Genomic DNA, 26,063 nt, shown 5'->3' with positions numbered 1-26,063 from the left:
TAATTTTATTATATTTTAAAGGAATAGCAAGTTGTACATAATAGTTTCATGTGCAATCTATGTTATGGAAAGGCTTTATTCCACAAATTAAAAATAAAATAAGTAAAAAATATATTTAAATGATATGTAAAAAATAAAGAATAGTTTGATTAGGAGAAGAAACTAGCAATTTAACATGGTGACTAGGAAAAACTTCATGTAGATGATGGGTTTTGAGCTGAATTTTACAAGACCCTAAGGATTCTCTGAGGCAGAGGTAAGGAGGGTTTGTATTCTAGCAACGGGGCATGATTTGTACAAAGATTAGAAAACAGGCTATTATTTGTGAGGAGTAATATGCATGAAAGAGAGCAACATATATTAAGTCTGGAAAGATTAAGTGGGAGCTTATCGTAAAATGCTTTAAATGCCAAACAGAGGAGATTATATTTGATCCTAAAGGTAATAGGAAACCACTGAATTGTATTGAGTAAAAGAGTGAAATGGTTACACCTGTGCTTTAGAAATCTCACTTTGGCAAATAGGTGGAGGAAGGGAAGAGGCAGAGTAATTAGGAAGCTCTTTTGATATTCTTAAGTGAGAGGGTCTAAACCAGGACAGTTGGATTTCAGAGGTGTTATGGAGTTAAAAATCGACAAAATTTGGCAACTGATTGAATATATGATGTGAGGGAGGATGCAGATGACTTCATGGTGGCACACGTGAGTAACTAGAAATACGGTTTTTATCTCAATATATGATTTTTTAAAAATTAGGTTACTAGTGGTCAGGAATAACAAATTACTCATGGTATTTTATTATGTGCCCTAATATAGTGGTCTCCAATCTTTTCAAGTAGAAGGAACTCTTTTTAATATCACAGGCCCCCATGTGATAATGATACTGGGTGGGGGTTTGTTTTTTGCTTGGGGCAGTGAAGGTTAAGTGACTTACCCAGAGTCACACAGCTAGTAATTGTCAAGTGTCTGAGGTCATATTTAAACTCAGGTCCTCCTGAATACAGGGCCAGTACTTTATGCACTGCCCCTCTTAGCTGCTCCTTGATACTATTTTTGGTTTAGAAAATACATGACAGAGGCAGCTAAGTGGAGTAGTGGATAAAGCACCAGCCCTGGATTTAGGAGGACCTGAGTTCAGAACCAGCCTCAGACACTTAACACTTAATTGCTATGTGACCCTGGGCAAGTCACTTAACCCTTATTGCCCCACCCCCCAAAAAAATATACATGACAAAAAGCTGCCACTATAAATTCGGAATGCTCTTAAATACATCTATATTTGATTATTCACATAATTATCAATATACATTTGAAGAATAGTAAAGTAATACAGATTTGTGAAACATGCTATTCTATAGAGGATATGTCTGCTCATTGATTAATTCGCATCTTAATATAGGGACCATTTTTGTGATAAACCTATCCCTCCAAGTTTCAATGAAGATCCAAAGGCTGGAAACTGCTGTCCTAATGGATTTGTGTCTTTATGAGAAAAATAAATAAACTGCAGAAAGAACTATATACTTTGGGAGGGATAACCTATCGATTAAGCATGAGCATCAGCTGTTTATCTGTATTTACCTTCTAAACCTAAAGGTTATCACCATGGGTTGCCGTACATTGTCATATTTCTTCGATGATATTACATACAATTCCTATGGGCATAAATTTCCCATCTAGGCTGATAATTTAGCAGTACTTGAGAAAATAAAAGGATTTATGTTTCTAGTCCAATACTCATAACCTATCACTTTTTATAAGCATTATTCCCCCAAAGAAGGCAGAGGAAAGAATGACTTGTTTTTATTACTTTTATTATGGTCAATTCTAGGGCTTTGTATTTATGGAGAATCAGATGCATCACAAAGATACAAAATCAATTTGAAATAATACCTGAAGTTTTCAAATCTACAAAAAGATTTAAGCAATGATAAAATATTTACACTCTAATAAGCATTATATACCATTTGAATCTTGGTTTACATTTTTAAAAATCCCTGTGTAGGTATTTATTAAATCATAGAGAGGTTGTAATCTCTCTTGGTGGAGGGAATTTCTGTACAAGCAGTGCCCTATGCTGATGAAATCACAGATATTTCATGTATTTGCATATATACAATGCTATATTTTAGCTGACTTTGCTGTGATCTCCTAGCACAGTGGAAGTAGTTCTGGCTCTGTAGCCTGCTTCAAATGCCTTTGCCACTTAGTCGCGTGACCTCAAGCAGGTAGCAACCTCTATGGACCTCAAATTCCTAATCTTCCAGAGGAGGAGGAGGATGGACTAGCTATTTTCTAAGGTCTGGTAGTCATTTTCATTAAATCATCTTAAAACCAAAGTTACAAATATTTCCCCAAAGTATTCCTCATTTTACAAATGAGGAAACTAATCAGAAGGCTTTGAATGTGACATTGAAGTACTTAAATATTGATATACATATGGTGCATTAGAACTCTTCACACTTTGCTGACCATTCACACAATGTGGCATGACTGCTGTTGTGCTCAAAGTTGGCTTTAATCCTCTGAATCGTCACTGCTGAAGTAAGAGCTATCACAGTATTCAGCCATGTAAAGGAATTTGTGAATGATCGGGTTCATCTTGGGTATCCAGTGTCTTGGTACCAAGTATGTTGAGAGGTTAAACAGGTCTACGAATACTTTGTACCTGTCACTGAAAGCACATACAAAGAGATTTGGGGCATCAGTATTGAAATATTTTACATCTCAAAACCTTTATGATTACATTGAAGACCAATAAGTAATGTAATAAGATATTCCACTAGACATAACATCCTACTATTGTCCAGATGTCTTGTGTTTATAGACTGTTTTTTTTTTTTCTTAGTTCAGTGGTTAAGATAATGAGATAATGGGTCCTAGTCAGGACATAAAGCTTCTCCAGGTCTTCTTCATCTAAGAGATGGTAGAACAATTGATGAAATGATTTTTAAACATTGGTTAGAAATAGGGATTTGGGGGCAGCTAAGTGGTGCAGTGGATAAAGCCCTGGATTCAGGAGGACCTGAGTTCAAATCTGATCTCAGGCACTTGACACTTACTAGCTGTGTGACTCTGGGAAAGTCACTTAACTCCCATTGCCCTTCAAAGGAAGGAAGGAAGGAAGGAAGAAGAAAGAAAAGAGAAATAGGGACTTGGACCTATGATCTCATTGGTGTAGGACAGGTGTCAAACTTATTGTGCAAAAAGCGCACAAAAGAGGAACCAGATTAAAACATAATTGGAAAATATTTAATAAAATAAATAAAAATACAATACAGTATAGACATGTTAATTTGTAGTTTTCTAAGTCAATATACAGTCTGTAGGATAGAGTTTAACACTACTGGTGTAGGGAATTCCCTTTACCAAAACAGCTCCACACCTTATTTGTTTTGGAGAATTGACTAGGGTATTGAAAGAGTAAGTGACTTGCCCAGGATCACTTAGCCAGTATCTCTCAAAGGCAAAACTCAAACTGGTCTTTCTGCCTCTTAGACAATTTCTCTTTCGACTACCCCACAATGCCTCTTAGTTGTTCCCTGGAAAATATTTCATAAAGTATAATAATTTTGATGGTAGATGTCAAATTCTACAAATGCTGAAAGACAGCAGGACTTTAATAGAACCTTGCATTTGTATAACAATTTCAACTTTTCAGAGAGTCCTCCCTCTTCCCCCAACTTTACCTGAGAACCAGTGGGGGGTTTTTTTGTTTTGTTTTGTTTTGGTTTGGTTTTTGGTTTTGGTTTTGGCTTTTTTTTTACAGGAAGTTCTATTCTGATTTATCCAGTCCAACCTTAAGGTGCCAGCTAGTTAGTTAAGCTGATAGAGTGCTGAACTAAATTGGGAAGACTAGTGTTTGAATAGCACCCTTAAGCTTAACCAACTTTGAGTCACTTAGACTCAGTTTTCTCATCTATAAAATGGAAATAATATTACGCAAAACCATTAAATTGCAGGGCTGTGAGGATCAAATGAGAACATGTTTACAAGGTCCTTCACTAATTTTAAAATGTTTCTTTTTTTCAGTGTCAACTCATGACTACTAAATATTCTTATTATCTAGTTCCCTTCCTTTTTCTGGTCTTTTAGAAATTTTAGCATTTTTTTTTCTCTTGGTCTGTTTCTTCTCCCACAACATGACTAATAGAGAATTATTTAACATTTTTGCACATATATAATCTATATCAAATTGCACACTGTTTTAAGGAGGGAGGGAGAAAATCTGGGACTCAAATTTTTTTAAATGAATTTTAAAAATTGTTTTTACATGTAATTGGAAAAAAAATGCCATTAAAAGAAAGAAATTTTACTCCTTGCAGCAAGGGCAAGGAAAGAATATGAACCTCAATACAATCCATGTAAGTAAGCGCTTACTAGCAACTCCGATAAAAGTTTGAGAAGGGATGTTTCAAAATGACTAAGAGGTCTTGGAGGGGGGGGTCCATTTTTCCATCAAACCTATGTGCCAGCTACTCTGCTAAGGGCTGGGGACAAAAAGAGAGGCAAAAGACAACAGTTCCTGCTCTCAGGGTGCTTAAAGTCTAATAGGGAAGGCACCATGCAAGCAGCAACATATAACCCAGATGTAGACAGGATAAATTAGAAATAATCAACGGAGGGAAAGCATTTAGATCAAGGAGAATTGAGAAAAGCTTCTTGAAGAATAAGGTAGGACTTTAGGCGAGACTTGAAGTAAGGTAAGGGAGCTAGGAGATGGAGATGAGGAGGGAGGGTTTTCCAGGCATGGCAGATGGTCAGTAAAAATGTCTGGAATCAGGAGATGGACTGTCATGTGTCCAGAATGGCAAGAAGGCGATGTCACTGAATCACAGAGCTTGTCTGGAGTGAGGGATGAGTAAGGTGTAAGAAGGTAGAAAGGTGTCAGGTTATAGAGGGCTTTAAAAGCCAGAAAGAGGAATTTATTTCTATTTCATCCTGGAAGCAATGGGTAACCATTGGCATTGACTGAAAGAGGTGGGGGAAGAGGTGTGACATAGTAAGCCATGCTTTAGGAAGATCAATTTGACTCTGAATCTCTATTGAACAGAATAATTAACATGTATATTGCTTTTTAAGGTTTACAAAAGTGCTTTCCTTATATTCAACCTGTGAGAGAGGAGTACTAGTATTATCGTCTCCATTTTACAGATAAGGAAACTGAGTGTTTACCTGAAACAGGATTTAAACCTGACTCTAAGTCCAGTACTCTTTTCTCTACCATATATCACCTCTGGATGCGATCCTGTTTTCCAGTGTTTTGAAATAACCAATAGGTGATTAACATGCCTTACATCAGCCTGGCATAGTACAGAAAGTTCTGACCTTGGCCTGGAAGACTTTGGTCTGAATTTTTATTCCGATGAGTAAATGCTGTATTACCCCCGAACAAGTCATTTCATTTATAGGTGCCAGAATGACAGTTGCAGTGCTAGTGCCCATCTGCATTGCTAAAGGGAGTTTCCTATAATAACAACATCCTAGATCTAACCTTAAAAAAATGCATGTCTCATTAAGACAATATATTCCTTCTTATAATTTTGTAGGCTTTGTAATATACATAAAAATAAGGCAAAGGTCATTTTGTTTTGTTGATTTTTCAGAAAAAAATACTGTTCTTCAAAGGCATGAGGAAACAATTCTTTGCAATGACTTGATGATTTTGGCCACCCCTTTCCAATTATACTAATGGTCCCAATGATGGCAGTATTTAGCCAGGATGAATAAAATACCTGGGAACAAACTCTTTCATATATATTCCCAGGAACAAGGAATGCTTTCTCCCCTACCTCAAGCCACAGTCCAGTGCTTTGCATATCACATACATTTAATAAATCCTTATCAAATTGAATTTAATTGAAATAAAAGCACCCTCAACTTCAGGATATCTAGGGAAGACATTTATGGATTAGCAATGTCTTCTCTCATCCTAGGCCCCTAAATCATAAATTTCCATCCCCAAGTTTTCTTGTCATCTTGTATTGTTTCCTTTGTGTCAAAAGGTTTTCTGATGACTTATAAAACCATGTTAACACAGGCCTACACACAAGAGGTACTATTTGGCCTATTTGAATAAAATTGCCAATGGAGCCTAGGAACAGGTTTAAGTGAATTAGTATTAATCAATACTCAATATGAAGTGACTTTTCTCACAGACTTACCTCACTGTTGAGCGCAAATACTGGTAACCTGAGGATCCTCCAGTGCCAGCCTTGCTTCCAAGCATTCTGTGTACCATACACACGTGATTATCTGGACAAACACACAATTGAAGGTCAGGGCATATTTCCTATACTATCAGTGGCAGTAATTTGGTGAATGTTTAACTTCCAGTCTACCCAATTACAAAAGGGCCTTGATGAAAAATGTTATCCACCTCCTGGGAGAGAATGATGAATTCTGAGTGAAAATTAAAGTATAATTTTCTCACTTTCTTTAGTTTTCTTGCCTTTTTTGTGACATGGCTAATATGGAACTATGTTTTGCGTGATTTTACATTTATAATTGATAGCATAATGTTTTCTCAGAAAGGCTAGAGGGAGAGAGAATTTGGATTTCAATCTTTTTTTAATGTTTAAAATGAATAAATAAAAAATTTTGATTTTTTTTAATTTCCATTTTAGCAAAGGGTAGCAAATCATCTCACAGCCTGATGTTTGTCAGGTGTCTGTTTTAAGATAGCCTGGAGGCACAACTCCCATTGCATACACTTGTAAACCCACACACTTTCTTCATTTTGATGAAATGTTTTCTCTCCCTCAGACACCAGGTGAGATATGAGTCAATAATCTTGTGCAAGTAAGAGGGATATGGTACTCCAGGATCCTGGAAGAAATGGCAACACAGCTACTTAAAAAAATAAAATTAAATAAACTTACATCTCCATTTGGTCATGAGAGTATCAATGTCCATAAGAGAGGTTAGCAGTTGAAAGGGAACCTGGAATCTGGGTTCTTCCCTGGGGAAGAAAACAAGAAAAGATACACCATGTTCAGAGTATTTTCAAAGGATTTTAGAGTCTACTGTAATGAATAGAGAGCTTATCTCAAAGCTAGTAGGCCCTGACTGACACATCCCACCTTTGACATATGCAGGCTATATGACTATGGGCGAGATGCTTAACCTCTGTGTTCTAGGGAACGCTTTAAGTTTCAGAGAAGTATTGGGTTTTTTTGTTTTTGTTTTTGTTTTTTGCGGGGCAGTGGGGGTTAAGTGACTTGCCCAGGGTCACACAGCTAGTAAGTGTCAAGTGTCTGAGGCTGGATTTGAACTCAGATACTCCTGAATCCAGGGCTGGTGCTTTATCCACTGCGCCACCTAGCCGCCCCGCTTACCTGTATTGTTAAAGGGACTAAAGGGACTTCCCTGTATCAGTGAAATCATCGGTCAGTCCCTTAACAGACACTACTCTATTACTGTGGCCTAAACCTGACTGGAAAAAAATATCTATTTCCAAACTAAAGGGAAAAGTTATTTGTTTTTCTTCATTTTCTTCCTACAGTTTCTCCCTTTTTACTTCCAACTCAATAACTTTTACCATATAACAACTTGACTTGCCATGTGCTATCTCTGACACTAACCTAGGCAGTTGCAGAGCAGTGATGATAGCTAGCATTTAGTGCCTCCTCTGGGAACAGAGTTGAGGGAATTAGACTAAGAATAATTGTAACAATTCATATTTATATGGTGCTTTATAGAATGCATTGCATTTTCCACATGGCAGGCCTGTGAAGTAGATAGGTATTATCTCCAAATAATAAGGGCAAGGAATGCCCTTTGTCCACGTGGCTGGACATAAGCTGGGTAATGCAGTGGACAGAGCACTTGGCCTGGAGTCAGGAATTCATATCTAGTCTCAGATGCCGTGTGACTAAGCAAGTCACTTAACCTTAGTTTCCTCCTCATCAAAATGGTGATAGTAAGAGCACCTATTTCCCATGTTTGTTGCAGGGAGAAAATAAGATGATAATTGTAAAGTGCTTAGCACTAAGTATGTGATACAGAGGAAGTGCCCTATAAATGTTAATTATTATTAATGGAGCTATCTAGCCCCTAATGCATGCCTTTAATGCAGACAAAGGAATTAGTTTTCACTGAGGACTCCTTATTACCTATGTGGAAACATGTTCAAAACTTCAACTGAATGAAAACTTTATTCAACTGAAAATATTAAGAAAACATATTTACTCTAGACCTTTTCATACTTTTCCCTGTAAGTACAGTGGGTAGAATGAAAGCTAAGGCCTTTATTAGGGAAATGGATTAAAACTGATAACCAACTTAACTCTTTACTAGATAAAAGTATTGCCAGGACCCACCTATGTTCATGGGAAAGGAAGGAAGGAAGGAAGGAAAGAAAGAGAAATTTGAGTTAGTAATGTTTTTACCCTCTCAGTTATAAAATGGATCTTTTAATATGTGAGAACAAATTCTAATGAAGCACAGTGGGAAGTTACTCAGTTTGTTAAATATTATTTAATAACAGTAAGAAAGCAATTGATATTAGACCTACCAACTACCTACATTTTTTCAACTTTAGCATTATGACCTGTTCTAAAGTCATCTTACCTGTAAAAATATATCATCAATGCTCCCTGTAGAGCTTTGTAGGACAGCCGTCTTTCACCTGCAAAATACTTAGGAAGGTTTATATTGATGGCTTAGTTTCCAAGATTCTTGTATGAACCTTATGGTTGACTGTTCACCTTTTGCCTGTATTTAATCTTTATTTTAGTTTACCATTATTTCCAAGCATCAACCCCCATTTCTTCCCCAAAAAGACCAACACAGGTAGCACATATCAGAGATAGAACTTGAACCCAGGTCTCCCTGATTCTAAGCTTACAGTTTACTCAACTTTTATTTGAGATTTCTCATTAATAAAAATACTTGGGAGCAGCCAGGTGGCAGAATGGATAGAGCACCAGCCCTGGAGTCAGGAGTACCTGAGTTCAAATCCAGCCTCAGACACTTAACAATTACTAGCTATGTGATCCTGAGCAAGTCACTGAACACCAATTGCCTCACCAAAAAAAAAAAAAAATAGATAATCTACATTTTTAAAAAAACTGATGATTATCAAGTGCTTTACAAACAGTACTAGAGGTTAATTATCCCTTTTTACAAAGGAGGAAACTGAGACTCAGAAGGCTAATTTCTCTATGGTCTTATTATATGTTAGCATTGGGTTCAAACTCTAGTTTTTTACTCTGACCACCATACTTTGCTGCCTTCTGGAGGAATTTAATTACATCTTTCTTCAAGTTTTCAAAGGAAAAATTTGTTCAGAGAGTTAAACTGGCATAACTATGCCTTATAAGAGGACTGATCTTAGCAGTCTCCAGAAATGTTTACACCTATCACAATACAGAATCTTTTTGGACTGTCCAAAACTATGATTTCCTTGGTTCAAAGAATTCCTTCTAACAATACAGATCAAAAACAACTCTGTAATTTATGGTATTAGAGAGTTGTGTGGGCATTGAGAGGTCAAGTGACATAGGGTCACAGAACATGTCCAAGATAGGATGTGAACTTAGATCCTCCTGACTCCAAGGCCACTTTCTACCCACTAAACCACAATGCCTCTCTGGCTTCTTTACTACCAATATATTTGACTTACTTTTGGAACCCCAAACTCGGGATAATCAGAGATTGCCTTTGCTTTATTTCCTTGTATACTCATACCACATGGCTAATGTTCCATTAAGCATAGGAAACTCACCTTTACTGAGAAGATGTTCATGCCGTTTCTCATCAAATAATGACATCAACACCTCTTTTTGTTTTTGGAATTCAGCCAACTGTTCATCTTTTTCCTCTGATTCTTCTTTGGCCTTAAAAGAAAAGAAGCAGTAGGTAAGCAAGTGCATAATCAAGCAATCCAAAATGATTCTGGCTTCCCCAGAATGTCTTTTTCATTAATCAGCTTTGTTACTGTTACATGAACTCGATCTTCTCTCTCTCTCTCTCTCTCTCTCTCTCTCTCTCTCTCTCTCTCTCTCTCTCTCTCTCTCTCTCTCTCTGTCTCTCTGTCTCTCTGTCTCTGTCTCTGTCTCTTTCTCCCTCCATCCCTCCTCTCCCTCCTTCCTTCCCTTCCTTCCCCCCTCCTTCTCTTCTTCAGCCAACAAAGGATTGCTGTTTTGTTTTTTGATGGTTTTTTTTCTTTTGGGAGGAGAGTTCAGCTACTTGTTCCTTCTTTCCTCTCCTCTACTGTACCCCATATGTGAAATGGCAAACTCCAATTGGAATGAGATCAAATTAAACCAGGGATTACTAATGTGGTATCTGTGAACTTAAAACACACACACACACACACACACACACACACACACACACACATATTATTTGCTTTCCTTTGTAATCCTATATATTTGTAACCATATATATATATATATATATATAGAGAGAGAGAGAGAGAGAGAGAGAGAGAGAGAGAGAGAGAGAGGTGTATATATAGATGTGTGTGTAATTATATATATATATAGTGTGTGTATGTGTATTCCTTTGTAATCCTATATATTTTATGTATTATAAGAATACTTTTAACTAACTTGGGGCTAAATCTGACTGAGGGGGCTAATCTAACTGGAGGACTAATCTGTGGATGTTTGCCTGGCTGGCTATCTGACTGCTATTAACTTAGTATGTTCCATTTTAAAATTTTTCTACCCTGCTCTGCTCCCAAATTGATAAGCAAAAAATTAAGAAAACTCTTAATTAAATAATCAAAGCAGAGTTTATTTATAAAAATCAATGTAAGAGATAAGGGTTAAGAAATGCAAATTACACAACTGGTCTGCTTTTCATATAATGAGGGCCATTGTGCCTCTTGCCTTAGGGTATGCTGTTTGGACCAGTTCTCTCCAACTTTCACTTTTTTTCTCCTCTTCAGCACTGCTTTCACTGCTCAGCTCCTTTCTTCTAACTCCAAGCCTGTCTAACTTTCCTCTTTGTACTGCTGCACTGAACCCCTGTGTCTCTCTCTCACAGACCTCCTTATGTTCTTAGTCCTCCGGTGTCCTCCAGCCTCCTTGCTCTTAGCTTTTTTTCCCTCTCTGTCAGCCCCTCTCTTTACATAGCTTCAGTCTCCTTAGTGTCCTTCTAGCAGCCCCCTTTCTATCCATTCCTCCCTTACTGTCTTCTTAATCTTCCAGCCTCCTTGTGTCTTCCTAGTCCTCTGACATCTCCCCTTCACTGTCTCACTAGCTCCCCATCTGTCTCTGTCAGCCCCCTTTTTATTAACCTGCTCTCCCAGGTGAAACCTGGGTTCGCTGCCTCTAGGGCCGGCTGAGCCCTGAGGGCCTAAGGCTTTTTAATCTCAGCCCAAAGGCAGGGTCCCCAAATCAAAATAAGTTTCCACAGTATTTAAAAGCATGATTCTGAGAAGGGTCCATAGACTTTACTAGACTGCCAAAGGGGTCCATGACAAAATAGTAGTTTAGAACCCTTGAATTAAAGGGCATGTATAAAGTACTAAAGTTGGAGATCTTTGAGGAATGAGAGAATATAAATGAGAAAAACTATGAAGGACTCAAATGTAATGACCAGTTTTCCTTCTCAATCATACCTTATGCTTTCAAAAAACACAAGAATACCTGAATTATTATGAATTCCTCTTCCAGTCCATTTATGATATTCTTTTGAAATTTTCCCCAAAAATTAAATCCGTCGATTTCTAATCCTGGTGTTCTTTCTAGCCATGCCTTAAATAAAAATGAATATTTTTGTCAGCGCACAATAAAGCTTGTAAGTTACAACAGTTAATTATCTAAGAACGTGGAACTCCACGTATTTTTTAAGCCGTTTTCACCTTACATATACCTTGTCCCTATTGAACCAGCCCTTGTAACAAAGAATAGCAGCAAAGCTAGGTAAGATGGTTATCTAACAACATATGTAATCGTCTATGCACATTACAGAGACCTGGAAAGTGTTTCATACTTCCTTATTCTCCTGGACCAAAGCTATTATTTTATTATAATTTATCAGAATTCAGCCACCTTAATTCCCTTTTACTAAGTTCATGAATTCTCTTTTCCATAAAAATGACCACAAGTTATGCCACCTTGTTTTGTGCCTCTATGAAATGTGCTGTCTTGAATATAGTAATATGTGACTATTTACCCATCTTGACTATGGTGTGTATTTCACTGTTCTCCTAGTCATGATGGTGAAGTTAAGCAGTTTCTCACTTTGCACTATAATGAATCTAGACACACATCTGTGAGATGCTTGGCTGAGCTTAAATCTGCACTTAGAATTGTGATATTTTCTCTGCACAGAACCATAAGCATGGTCCCTACATAGATAAGGCCTGCTATGTCAGCCTCATTGCCCTGAAGCTCTGACAACTTGACCAACCAACCTAGACCATGCTTTTTCTTGTAGAAAACTTATGGATTGGACCTTAGTTTTCTTGGAAGTTTTTTAAATTTCATGATTCCTATTCTGAGTAAGAAGAGACTATTTTTCTCTTTCTTAGTCTGCATAACCACTTCATCAATTATTACTTATCTTTACTAACTACACCTTAAAGAAAACATCTTTATGTAGTCTTTCTCTTGAATCTAATAAAGACAGTGATGGGGCTATCCCAATCTCACTGCTCACTTTGTATCTCAACCAATCTTATTTATGGTGGTATATATTTCTCATAATTGTGATACTTTAACAACTAAAAACTAAAAGTGGTTGTTGATCATCATCAATTAAGATCTAGTGGAACTTTTATAATTTTCATAGCAATTAAATTTTGTCAGCTGGCACAGGTCAGGTGGGCTTAAAAACCAAATTGAATGACCCTAGATGATTGGTTTCTGAATTTTAAAGGAAAATGTTTGAATGTGTACCTCTACTAGTTGTAGGAGGGTTTTCTCCTGTTCAGACTTCAGCAGTAGCTCATTATCCTCTCCCTTGAAGTTATCCCGATAGTGTCTCCTGTTATAAGGAACTCTCAGACTCTGGAGAACACCAATCTTATTTTCTAATAGGCGGAACTGTAAGCTCTGGAAACCTGATGCTGGAGACAAGTATTCTCTATGAGAATAAATTTGAAAGGAGAAACAAAAAGAGAAAAATAAATTGATTGATAGACTGATATTACGAATCACTGAAATAGTTTCTCATGAGCTGTTATCAGATTTCCTCTCATAGGAAATGTCTGTTAATGGGTGAGCTATATGATCATGATGGAATACTATTGTACTATAAAAAATGATGATCAGAATGATCTCAGAAAAATTTATAAAGACTTACATGAACTGATACAAAGTGAAGTGAGCAGAATCAGGTGAACATTATACACAGTAACAGCAATATTATATGATGATCAATTATGAATGACTTAGCTATTCTCAGCAACATAATGATCCAAGATAATTCCAAAAGACTCATGATGAAAAATGTTATCTATATCTAGAGAAAGTACTGATGGAGTTTGAATGCAAATCAAAGCATACTATTTTTTACTTTATGGTTTTTCATGGTTTTTTTTTTTGGTCTTTGTTTTCTTTTACTATATAACTAATATGCAAACATGTTTTGCATGATTGAACAATTGTTTGCTATCTTAGGGAACAGGGAGAGGACGGAAGAAGAGAATCTAGAATTCAAATTTTTTAAAAATTGAATTATAAATTAATATTTTAATTCCTTCTTTTGGAAAACATTTTACTGGGACAAGGTTAGGAGAGTCTAGCTTTTTTCAGTGAAATCACAGGCCTAGTCTCTATCCTGTCAATGATTGAGCGGAGGGATGAATCTGAGCTAATAGAATTAGATAATGATTTGACTTTATTAGGTAGATAATGCAATATGCAGGCTGTAAATCTGTATAGAGTACAAGTCTATTTTTTATTATAGGCCAAATATAAGATTTTCTCCCTAATATTTCCACTGAGCTGGCCTATATATCAGATTAAAGCAGTTTCCTTTTCTCTATTCCTTCTAACCTTGCCAGTCTACCTGAAAACTCACCACTTAATATCTTTTTTGATTCCTTTCTTATCTCACTTTGTATCTTTTTCCTACATGGTGTACCTCTAACCACAAGGGATATGACACACAAGAAGGATGTCTGGATCTTGGGAGATCCTTAGAACCTCCTATCCCATATCCATCACTTCTGTAGGACTGGTGTTGGGATAGCCATATCTGGCGACCTAAGGCTAGCATATGGTTCTTGTAATATCCCACATTTGCTTCTAAATGTGTGGCCTTGATAAAAGAGACCACAAAGGACATTACTTTTGGGGACAGTGCCTCCAACAGAAAACCTTTCAATACTTGAGCTGCAGAAATTGATTTGGGGGAGACATTTTTAGTAGTGAAGAAGAAATGGAAATCTAGACTCTTATCACTGTATCATGTAAAAGGTGAAAAATGTCATTGATGCTGCTAGGACAGTACAGTCTTTGTATTTGTACTGAGGAAGGTGGACATATGGCCCAGGGTTTATGAAACCCTTCTGGTACAAGTGTTGAGGACATAACTTATATACTTGAATTTACCCACCAAGCTTACATTTCTCCATTTCTTTTTTTTTTAAAGGAGCTATTTCCATATTTAAAAGAACTATATTTTTTCTTCCAGGTAAAGTTGCTTGCTGTTTATATTATTGCACTGCTAGTTTTCTGCAGTTATTAATGTCATTGCTGCTTGTCTCTTTCTTCATGTCATTTCTCCCTTTCCTTCCCTCTCAAAGAAGACCATGACATTGGGGTGAAGTCATGACATGCATCGAATTGGATTTAAGTGAGGGAGGGCTGTGCAAAGTCAACAATCTCACTCTCTCCTCCAGAGCCATCTGGGTCAAGTAGCAAGATATATATCAGGATGACTGTAGATGCCCCTGGATATTAAAGGCAATTGGGGTTAAGTGACTTGCCCAGGGTCACACAGCTAGTAAGTGTCTGAGGTGAGATTTGAACTCGGGTCTTTTTGACTCCAGGGCCATGTAAGTATATCCACTGGGCTACCTAGTACCCCATTGTAGGTACTGTCTGATCAAACTAGAAACAGGGAAATAAAAGAGGCCATGTAGTGAAAGGAAGTAGGTACAGAACATGGGGTCAAAAGGGCTAAGTTCAAGTACTAGCTTTGCTACTTCTTAGTTTGGTGGTCCTCCTTCCCCCCAACCCCAAACTGAAAGGAAATAAATAAGCTATGAAGAAATCTAATAGGGTAGCTAGGTGGTGCAGTGGATAAAGCACCGGCCCTGGATTCAAGAGGACCTGAGTTCAAATCTGTCCTCAGACACTTGACACTTACTAGCTGTGTGACCCTGGGCAAGTCACTTAACCTTCATTGCCCCCCCTCCCCCACTCCAAAAGCAAAACAACCAAAGAAATCTAATAGGGCTTAAAGTCTGAAATGATTATGGGACTAGGTCCTAAAATTCCAGAAAATGCATTGTTATTCCAAAGGGAAGACCTATTCTGACTTTAAGAAGACAGAAATTGTCTGGACCTTGGTTTCCTTATTTATAAAATTAAGATAATTACACTAGCTACTTTATAAGATGTTTGGGAGACTTTTGAGTTTATATAAGTAAAACTTTGGAAACCATGAAGCATTATAAAAATCCAGCTATTATCACTCCTTTCAATGATTGAAATGTATATGTGTGTGTGTGTGCGTGTGTATGTGTGTGTGTAAGGAAGGCACATGATCTTTCAGAAAATCTGATGATGTATGAACTCGAAAATGGTTCTGTGATAAGGACCTGAAAATCCAGAAAATACACTTTTCTCCAAAGGGAACTCAACAAACAAATATATCTTATCTCATGAGTCAACATGTACCCAATCTCAGCTCCTACATAATATTGCATCATATGCATAAATACTTAATAAATGCTTAATTATATTAACTTGAATTGGACCCTAATTGTGTTTTTATTTCTTTGCAATGGACATAGATGGAGAGAGAGTATTGCTTATTGAAATAAATGTATATGTATGTTGATGTGTGTATATATATATATACATATATATATGTGTGTGTGTGTGTATACACACTTACTTACACACACACCACTATATATGTCTTTGAAAGAATATCACCCTGCTATAGCAGAAGTTTGGAATTCTGGTTCTGTGGACAAATTTGCTTTGGCTTACATAGAAAAAAAAGCTGAACAGTTGTTTTATGTCTATGCAAATAATATTATCTATCATAACCAAATAATAAATTAGTGACTCATATAGTTTGCTGTATACCTTAAGCAGATTATAGTTATCAAGTAGTAATACTTGATAGATGAATGAATTCAAGTTGACTCTTACACTGTCTACAATTCCTCCAAATTAAGTAATGATCAGTTTGACTTTGAGTATGTCAAGCCACAGTATGCAATCTTACATCAGACCTGATGTCTGTGCCCTTGATCCTTTGCCCTTATAAAATGTACCAAAACTTTATTTTTGTGGGGAGTTGTTACATCATTTGTTCTCCTCCCACCACTACCACCTCCTGGCTTGGCACCTAGATGATGCTGTAGATATAGCTCTGCCCTTGGAGTCAGGAAGATGTTTGTTTAGATTTGATCTAGGATATTAGCTTTGTGACCCTGAGCAACTCGCTTGACCTCTGCCTCAGTTTCCTCATCAAAATGGGGATAATAATCTACCTGAGTAGTTGTGAGGATCAAATGAAATAAGATCTGTAAAATGCTTAGCACAGTACCTGGCACATAGTAGATACAGCCTAATAACTTTGTTATAAACATTATTATAGTTATGGATTTAAGAGAATAAAATTTATAGAACTTTACATTTATTTATAGAATTTATAGAAATTTATATAAATTTTTCACTAATTTTTGTTGGTTTTTTTTTGGTGGGGCAATGAGGGTTAAGTGACTTGCCCAAAGTCCCACAGCTAGTAAATGTCAAGTGTCTGAGGCCAGATTTGAACTCAGGTCCTCCTGAATCAAGGGCCGGTTCTCTATCCACTGCACCACCTAGCTGGCCCCCACTAATTTTTAAATACTTGTCACAGAGCTTAGTGACAAAAGATACACTGGCATGACAAAAGTATTTGTTGGTATTCATTTGTAATATATACTTCCTTAGTTGCTTCCTCAGAGCAAAAATAATAATGGTTTATATTAGAATATGAGATAAATGTAAACTTACTTAGAGGTCCTAAAAATTAACTTCATAGGTACAAGATGGGAGAGTTAATTTAGCTTGCCTATCTAGGGGTTTTAGTGTACTAAAGCCCAAGATGAGCCAAGTGATGTAGTAGATAAAAATGTTAACATCTCAGATAACATTTAGAAAGGAAAATAACATCCTGAATAAGGGCATTAATAGTGCACTACCCTGATCAGACTCTGAAGTACCTGAGTACCTGACTTTGGAAAGCCTGAGAGCAACCAAAGGAGAGAAATCAGGATGTTTAATGGCCCTGAGTTCACACCAAATGAGAAATAATTAAAGGAAATGGAAATGTTTAACCTGGAAAGCTGATGAATTAGGGGAGGAATATGATAGCTATGTTCCCACATTTGAAGCAAGGGATGCCATGAGGAATTAGATTTTTCTGCTTCATGCCTGAAGGAGGCAGTTGGTGGATATTGCAGAGATGTACAGCCAGGCTTCAAACAAGAAGAATCTTCCAAATAATTAGAGTTATCCAAAAGCGAAATGGGCTGTTTGGAGAAATAATGGGTTGTCCCTTACAAGAGGCTTTCGAGGAAAGGCTGAACACATGTCAGATATGTAGGTGATTTTTGTCCAGCTATAGTGTAAACTAGATGAACTCTTCATTCCCTTTGAACTCAGTAATGGCACGTTATAGAGTATAGAGTATAGCTTATAGAGTGCTTCCTTTATAAGATTTAATTAAAGAATTGTTTATGACCTTGAGAGGTTAAGTGACTTGTTTCAGATCACAAAGCCAGTATGTGACAGGGGTGAGATTTGAATCTGTGTTTCACTGACGTGAAGGCAGTCTTTCTATTCACTCTGACAAGATGGCTGTCAATGAGGTTAGTAATATCGCTTCTACTTCCCAAATGCAAAAACTGAGGATTAAAGGGATTTTATAGACACAGATGGCAAATACCACAGAAAATAATGGCAGTACTGAGCCTCAACATAAAATATTTTCATTCAAAATCCAGTGTTCTCCCAAATACAACTATACCACCGCCACACAAATGTTCTCCTCATACAGATTGGATTAAAAGGCAAATACCTGAAGTCGTTGAAGTCCAAGGCTGTCATGGTGTCCAAAACAGAAAATTGTTGTACAAGTAGTTTGAATATCACTGAAACTCGATGTATTCTTGTAACAACTTTAAGCATATTCCTTTCATCTCTTACCTGATAGTTGAGATAAAATCAGGGTTAAACAAATGCAATTTCTAGAAAACAGATAATTAATTAAAAATAGAACATTTGTCATTAAACTCTCCATCCATAAGAAGGCTGCTTAGAATTTTAGAGTTTTAAGATACAATCAAAGGTTCTTGTTCATATGTTCAAGAAATGACAGACACTATTAAGTTGTTAAAATAGTAGTACTCATTTTGATTTTAAAATATCAGAAAATTATATAGAGGCAAGTAATCTCTAAAGTAAATCTTCTCAACATTGTGTCCCACCCAAATGAACAAAAATCCCATTTATCCATCACTGACACCACACCCTTTAGAGAATGTTAATGAGCAACCTCCCACACTATTCTAAGTTCATGCCCACTCTAACCTCTCCTGGACCCTGGTATATATCTATGAAAGAGAATGACCATGGTGTTGAAGATGCTTTGTAACTACTTGTCCTAATTGTGTGACCTTGGGCTAGTCACTTAACCTCTGTTTGCCTCAGTTTCTTCAACTATAAAATGGCAATAATAATAGCACCTACCTCTCAGGGTTGTTGTGAGGATCAAATGAGATAATATTTGCAAAGTGCTTAGCACAGAGCCTGACACATAACAGGCATCATATAAAAAATAACGATTATTAATAATAATGATAGTATTATTATGCCATTTTAGTAAATGTCAGGAAGGATAGAGGGAAAGAAGGAAGGAAGGAAGCCATCCCAATAGAAAATAAATTCATTGATAACAGGAACTATTTCCTTCCTGTCTTTGATTCTTGTCTCCTTAATTCAGTGACTTTGGTTGCTTAATAAATGATTGGTGAATGAGTAGGAAATCAGAGCTTCCCCTGACCTCAGAGAGTATTTCTCTATGAGCTTAATATCCAAGAGTAGGGGGCAAAGATAATAAACAATAACACTGATGCTGAAATGATGGTGATGATGAAGAAATATGTATTTTGAGACCAATAAACTCAAATGTCATATCCCATTGAAATGAACAAAAATAACCATAAAAATAATAACATAAATATGTTTAAACAGGTCTTTGTTTGACTTTGCTAAATCAAGCAAGGTCAAATTCCTTTATACAACACCCACATATCAAAGTGTACAGATAGTCATCATTTATGCTTTTGTTTGAGGGGTTACAAGCCTAGGCAAATTCCTAGGAGTAAAGTCATAATGCATATGATATCTCTAGGGGCTGTCCTTCATTCTGAAATTTCTACTTTCAAGGCAACTTGTCACTAACTTTGGTGTGTCCATAAAGCTATGTAATCAACAAACATTTGAGGGAATCCCAAAATGCAAAGAATTCTACCACTGGTAGCTTATGAATGAATACCACTCACCTTGCCTGACTCCCTCAATCCTCTTTAGGATTGGTCTATAGTAGATTGACATTTTTTGAAACTACATGTTTGGCTCCACTACCATAGGAGAACTTGTCTTCAATTACCACAAGAAATTCCATTTTGAATATGAATTCACACTTACACAAGCTTCACAAAGAATCTCAGAGTTAGAAAAGATCTTGGAGGCTATTTAAACAAACTTATAACTGAGTGGGCATCCCCTTTACTATATCACCAACAAGTGTTCATCCAGGCTCTACTCACAGACCATTAGTGATGGGAATCCCCACAACCTCCCAAAGTAGCCATTTCCACCTTGGAATAGGCCTAAGTGTTAGAAAAGTGTTTCCTTAAATGGAAATGTGTATGGAGACACTTGGTGGATATCCTGGTGGTTAGAGATTAAACTGGCTGGGGGTCAGGAAAACACAAGTTCAAGTTCCAACTCTGACATATACTGATGGTGCAATACAAGGCAAGTTACGTCACCTCTCCATGCACTTAGGAAGCTCTTTAAGATTGCAGATCAGAGGACATTGGCCAGTCTCCACTGATGAAGGGAGTTTGATTATCAAGTATTCCCTACACCAATGAAATTACAGGTTCATCTCCCCCACCTCAAAAAAAATAATAAATAGATCGATAGACAATAAATAGATAACATTTTATTTATCTAACATTTAGATAGATAATAAATAAATAATAAACAAATAAATGAATTCATCAATCAATCAATCAATAAATAAATAAAATGATGAGCCGATAAATAAATAAATGAATGACTAAACAAATGAATGAATGAATGAATGAATGCATTAATAAATAAGTGAACTAATGGATGGATGAAAAAACAAAGAGATCTTTAGTAAAGATGAAGTGCATTGAAGCAATATGAATTTTGTTTGGGAGTAGCAGAAAGATTTAGGAAGGGAGATGTGAAAATTTAAATAATTTTAGAGCATGGAAAAAAATTAGGGACATGACTGGTAAATGCTACCATAGTTTGATAGGGTGCAGAGAGAAAGGAAGGTAAGGAAGCATCAAAGACAAACCTGCTACTTAAGAATTTTGACTAGAGCTATCTCTGAAATAGGAAGATAGAAGTTTGTTTCCTCCCTCTCTTTCCCCTCTCTCAACTTTCTCACCCTCCAAATCCAATATCCTTCCTTTTCCTTTTCTTCTTTCTTCTTCTTCAGTTCTATATGATTCCCTGTTCAAAGGACATAAGCCCCAGAATTAGCCGTATTTGTACCTAGTTCAATCTAACAGTACCTAGCTCCAGCATTTGATTCAGTGAATGTTTATCCAACACCTACTTTTCACAAGTCATTGAGCTTTTCTGAGTCAACCAGGAAGCTCAAAGACCATTTCTGGCATTGTTCTATGGGAAAATATATTCCAAATAAGTCACAAGCCAAGGACAAAACTCAAACTGATTTAGTAGTCCACAGTGTTTCCCTTCAGGCCACTAAGACATTTGTTTTCCAATATACCCAAATAAAGCTATTAGGATCACTAGAAGGAAATTGAAGTAATTTCTAGGACTAGCTATTAGAATACTCACTAAGACACCCTGACTCAACAATCGGACTTGTTTATTTGTTAAGATGGATTGCTGATGCTTTTAGCTAACCCCAAACAGTTTTCAGTTAAGCAGTCAAATGTAAGCTCCTTGAAGGAAATCACTGTTTCATCTTTGGCTTTGAATGCCCAGCTTTTCTTGCCAGTGCTTTGCGTTATAGTACATGGTGGATTAGATTGGTTAAATTTTGCATCCTACTAATTATTTCATAGACCTTTCCAGCAAAATAAAACGAAACTCTATACTGTAATTATAGCATAACATCAATTGGACTTACATGGCCATGTTGAAAAATCTCCCGGACAGAATCTAATTCCCACAGAATTTGCTTAAACCACAGTTCATATGCTGTAATAAGAAAATCATGGTTACTGTTTAAGTTATTTGTTGTCTTCTTTGACTACATACATAAATAGAAGATGTGTATCAAAAAGAGAGAGATAGTATTATTCTATTGCTTTTGTGTATGCATAGGGTAGGTGTGGGTGTAGAGAGGTATAAAGAAAAAACCTGTCTCACCTAGTTCTAACTTAGTGTCCTTATAGGGAACATTGAGAAGAGATTTGCCTTAATGTGAAGTTGAGAGATATAGGGATCATTGGAGGGCTTTGGAGTGTTTAAATGTAAATTCTTTAAAAGATACTGTTGGTATTTGAAACAATGCCTCAAAAATCATCAAACTGTGCATACCCTTTGACCCATTGATACTACTACTAGGTCTAAATGCCAAAAAGATCAGAAAAAGAGGGAAAGGCCCTATATGTAAAGAAACAAAAACAAAATCCCCACAACTAAAACCTTTATCAGCTTGTTTCATAGGGTAAAGAACTGGAAACTAAAGGTATCCCCGTCAATTGAACAAATTAACTATATGAATGTAATGGATACTTGTCTAGAATTCTGAGGAATTCTAGAAATGGGACACAACACTGGATATCTCCCTAGAAACAAAGTCTTATTAATTCTCTCCTCTCTGACAACTTTAATCATGCTGATCCAATATGAGGTTATCTTCACCTAGGAAGTATATTTAATTTTAAAGTTGTTACCTTAACTCTGATTCTTGCCAAAAAAATACTAATTAAGAAGGAAAACATTAACAGCAACAAAAGTCAAACAACTAAAAAAAACTACTCTGAACCTGACTCATAATTCTATGAATCAGGAATTTATTAGAAGAATATAGTTATAATATTCATTGTAAAATTAAAAGGATTTATTTCTTTGAAATGGGGAAAGATTTGAATGCAAATGGAGTCATACAAGTAAATATCTGCAGCCTTTGTATTCGGATAAACTTTGCATAGAAACTGGATATTTAGGGCAGCTAGGTGGCACAGTAGATAGAGCACCAGTGCTGGAATCAGAAGGACCTGAGTTCAAACGCAGCCTCAGACACTTATTAGCTGTGTGATCTTAGACAAGTCACTTAACCCCCATTACTTCCTTTTGAAGAAGAAGAAGAAGAGGAAGAAGAGGAAGAGGAAGAAGCAGCAGCTATATATTTGTTCTTGTGAGCAGAGCAAGTAGGAACATTAGTGGTGCTGACCAAGAAAGGTTTCTAACCCCAAACCCCAATATCTCTTCCATTAGTTCTGGAATGGTGAAAGCCTTGTTATTTGGGCAAGGATGACATATTAATCATTAATATATATTAATCATTAACATATTAGTAAACTTTGGTCTGGTAGATTTTAAACAGCCAGTCATCTAAAGTGACCCTTGAGGGAATGAAACAAGGGCCTGGTAAATTTTTATGGATCAAAAACAGAGAAATAAATCTAAGGTGAAAGTGAAATGTCAAAGGGGATAGAGAACTAGCCTGCCAGTCAAGAAAACCTGAATTTAAGTACCACTTCTGTTACACATACTAGCTGACTAAGCCTGAGCAGGTGCTGTTGTCTCTCACTCTCCCAAACAACTCCCTAAAATTATAACTTTCAGAGAAAGTGTCAACCTGTATCTGTAGAGGGTGTTTCCTATATTGATGCAATTATATCTGAGGTCTAAAATCTGTAATGTGGACTCCATATAGAGTATCCCAGCTGGATACTCAGGAGCTGAGGGTAGGGGATAAGGGTGGAAAGGTGGAAGTGGATCGAATGACACAGGGCCCCTTTCAGTGGTTAAAAGCATGGAAGGAAAGAGGAATGCTAACGTTAAGCTTTACATCTTTTTACAATTTTGCTTAGAACCAGGCTTGCATATGACTCCATAGTATTTTCCTATTTCGCTTTGAGGCCATCTATCACCATTTCTTTAAAATATAGTTTTGCAAATAATTAAGCTGGAAAATTGTGAAGTCTCATTTCTTTCTGATATTATTGGAGTTGGGATCTTACCATTAAGTTAATCAAGTAATCCCTTGGGTGTCCTGTGGCATACATGTATGGCTATTATAAACTTACAGGAAGAGACTCTTGGGGAATCTGTATGACAGTGAAATGCACATCCAGGCATTTAAAACCAGAGCAATTCAAATATGTAAAAATCTCCTGATGTTCTTCCTTCTTAGAGTAATGAAACTATCTTTACTCATTACTGCTGAAAACAGAGTGATGGAAATGATCATGTAACACAAAACTGTTGGTTCACACTTCCTTCTTCAGCTTACCTTGATGGGTGATAATGAAAAGATGTTCATCATGGATCTTGTTTCCTTTTTTTTCACTTTGAAGTTCTTGGGCATCCAAAACTTTTTCCAGCTTTAACAGAAAGATAATGATAATCACTTTAAAATTCCTTAATATGCTCATAGTTAAATTTTAAAAGAGAAGACTATGAAAATCATGTAAGTTTTTTTTTTCAAAATCCAACTGGTCCTTAGGAATTGAACCTACTTTTCTCTGCCTGGACAATGGGTGAACATTGATACCTTCATCAAACAGAATTGAACTGCAGTTTGTTTTTAAATGGCAATAACAGAAATGTATGCATTTTTTATTCTTCCTAACAACATTCATTATGGTAGAACACCATTAGGAGACTCTTTAATTGGCCTGTTTGGATATACCACATGATAAAAGCTTGATAATCTGATGCATGCTATTCCTGTCCCCTGATTTGAGCTTGAAAAAAAGTTTCATAGCTATGCTGAGTCTAGAAATACTGGAATTAGGCTTGTAAAATAATCTCCCTCCCAGTGAAAACAACAGATAAAATCACTTGCAGCTTGTTTCTGTATCTGTCAAGACACAAGCATTAAGCACCTACTTTGTTCCAGGTGTTGTGCTAGGTGCTAAGGAGACAAGGATAAAAATGAGAAGTCCCTGTATAGATCCTGAAGGGAATAGGAAAGGAGAATGATGGAACTTTAGAGAAGGAAGGGATATTTAGAACATACCTAGGTGAGGAAATAGAGGACCAAGTTCCCTCACTTCTCATCTATTACTTTTGTACTCTTACATGCAAGATCATGGGAATGCGAGTTGGAAGGCACTCCACAGAGCCTATTTAACCCTAGCTATCATTCTAGATTTGAGGAAATGGAGGTGCAGAGAGGTGAGAGAATTCGCCAAGGACATACTGGTGGAAAGTAGCAGGGTAAGATTTCTTACTGGGGTCTCTTGATCAAATCCAATTTTGAGACCCTACCTCCCTCTTATTTTCCCTAATGCTTACCAGATGCTTAATCTCATTACTTAAGAATCAAAGAGCATTGACTGAATTAAGCTTCACTATCCTTGCCTTCAGATAGAAAATCTCAAAGGGGAAATGGTTTCTGTGAACTGGACAGGAATTTATTGACTAAGCCATGTTTGCATAAATTGGGCAATACCTGCTCTCTGTCCCTCAGCCATCTTTTTTTTTTTTTTTTTTTTTACAATTTTCAGTACTTCTGTATTGTAGCAATATAATGAGCTTTGCTGACAGACTTGACTGCCTAATGTAATTTTCCATTTCTATGGCATCTCAGATTTCTGTAAGGTGAGTGTATCTACTTCTTTGTCTGAAAGATGCCTGGTTCTCACTGATGACCAATGGGTCAATTACTTCATGCTATCAGATTGCTGACTTGCATTTCCATTTGCTTGTCTTGGTCTAGATGCCTCTTTGATGATGTTTTGAAGTGGATTTCCAGGTTGTGTGTGTGTGTGTGTGTGTGTGTGTGTGTATGTGTATGTTTCTGTGGGTGCATGTGTATCTAAGAACTGGAGTATAATAAAGCACACATTTGAAGAAAAAAGCTTAGTGTTGACTCAGCTCTAGAGGATATTTTATGTCTAGCTGTTTGGTGTAAGTAAGTAAGTAAGTAAGTAAGTAAGTAAGTAAGTAAGTAAGCAAGCAAGTAAACAGCCATAGTCATTTAGAATACCTAAACTTGACACTTACATGTAGGTAGTTTCCATAGACAAGTCCTCCTTTACTGGCTTTATTCATTCCAGCCTGTGATTTGTCTTCTTCATTGTCTTCTAGGCGTAGCTTGTTCCAAGCATATCTAGGAACCCAATAAATAAGTCAGAAAGAAAAGGAAAGGGAGAGAGAAAGGGGGGGGGGAAGGAGGAGATCTTTATTTATTTAACTAGGAAAAGCTCTTAAGATCAACCCATGACTTTTTAAGACTATAGATCCAATGCATTCGTTAAATGAGAAAATTAAGTCAAAGTTTATTTATCAGTCTTAACTTTCCCACTTCATCCTCCTTAGTCATTCAAGGTGGTCACAGAGTAGTTGATGTCACTCTATACTCACCCAATACTGTTTCCTAAAAAGGGACACCCACTCATGGTGATGATTTCTTCTCTCAAAGGCAATTGATTGTTTCAGTTACGGAATGATATCATCA

The 26,063-nt window shown here is 36.7% G+C and overlaps 1 protein-coding gene across 2 annotated transcripts; it reads right to left on the bottom strand.

The window, feature by feature from the left end:
* Nucleotides 1-773: 773 nt before the first annotated feature.
* On the bottom strand, nucleotides 774-26,063 carry TDO2 (tryptophan 2,3-dioxygenase). 2 transcript variants are annotated; one of them, XM_043970412.1, is made up of 12 exons: nucleotides 25,970-26,063; nucleotides 25,610-25,715; nucleotides 23,892-23,982; nucleotides 21,555-21,625; nucleotides 18,207-18,334; nucleotides 12,854-13,040; nucleotides 11,600-11,707; nucleotides 9,727-9,838; nucleotides 8,571-8,628; nucleotides 6,881-6,960; nucleotides 6,164-6,254; nucleotides 774-2,673 (listed from the first exon to the last, which is right to left on the bottom strand). In XM_043970412.1, the coding sequence occupies exons 1-12, from the start codon at nucleotides 26,002-26,004 to the stop codon at nucleotides 2,517-2,519; spliced, it is 1,224 nt and encodes a 407-aa protein (XP_043826347.1). In that variant the 5' UTR covers nucleotides 26,005-26,063; the 3' UTR covers nucleotides 774-2,516. The 2 variants fall into 2 exon arrangements, with proteins under 2 accessions (XP_043826347.1, XP_043826348.1); XM_043970413.1 differs by lacking the exon at nucleotides 774-2,673 and adding an exon at nucleotides 2,844-2,915.

The sequence above is a fragment of the Dromiciops gliroides genome, chromosome 6 (assembly GCF_019393635.1).
Source record: "Dromiciops gliroides isolate mDroGli1 chromosome 6, mDroGli1.pri, whole genome shotgun sequence".
Taxonomy (NCBI): Eukaryota; Metazoa; Chordata; class Mammalia; order Microbiotheria; family Microbiotheriidae; genus Dromiciops; species Dromiciops gliroides.
Note: the sequence above shows the minus strand (reverse complement) of the source record. Positions and strands in the feature narration are given on the sequence as shown.

Bases quoted from the DNA above. Each gene is read 5' to 3' on its own strand.
- TDO2 (XM_043970412.1), bottom strand. From the start codon at position 26,004: ATGAGTGGGTGTCCCTTTTTAGGAAACAGTATTGG. The intron at 8,629-9,726 runs GTGAGTTTCCTA...AGTATTTTGCAG, and splicing joins TGAACATCTTCTCAGTAAAG to GTGAAAGACGGCTGTCCTAC. The intron at 6,961-8,570 runs GTAAGATGACTT...TTTCTTCCCCAG, and splicing joins TTGATGATATATTTTTACAG to GGAAGAACCCAGATTCCAGG.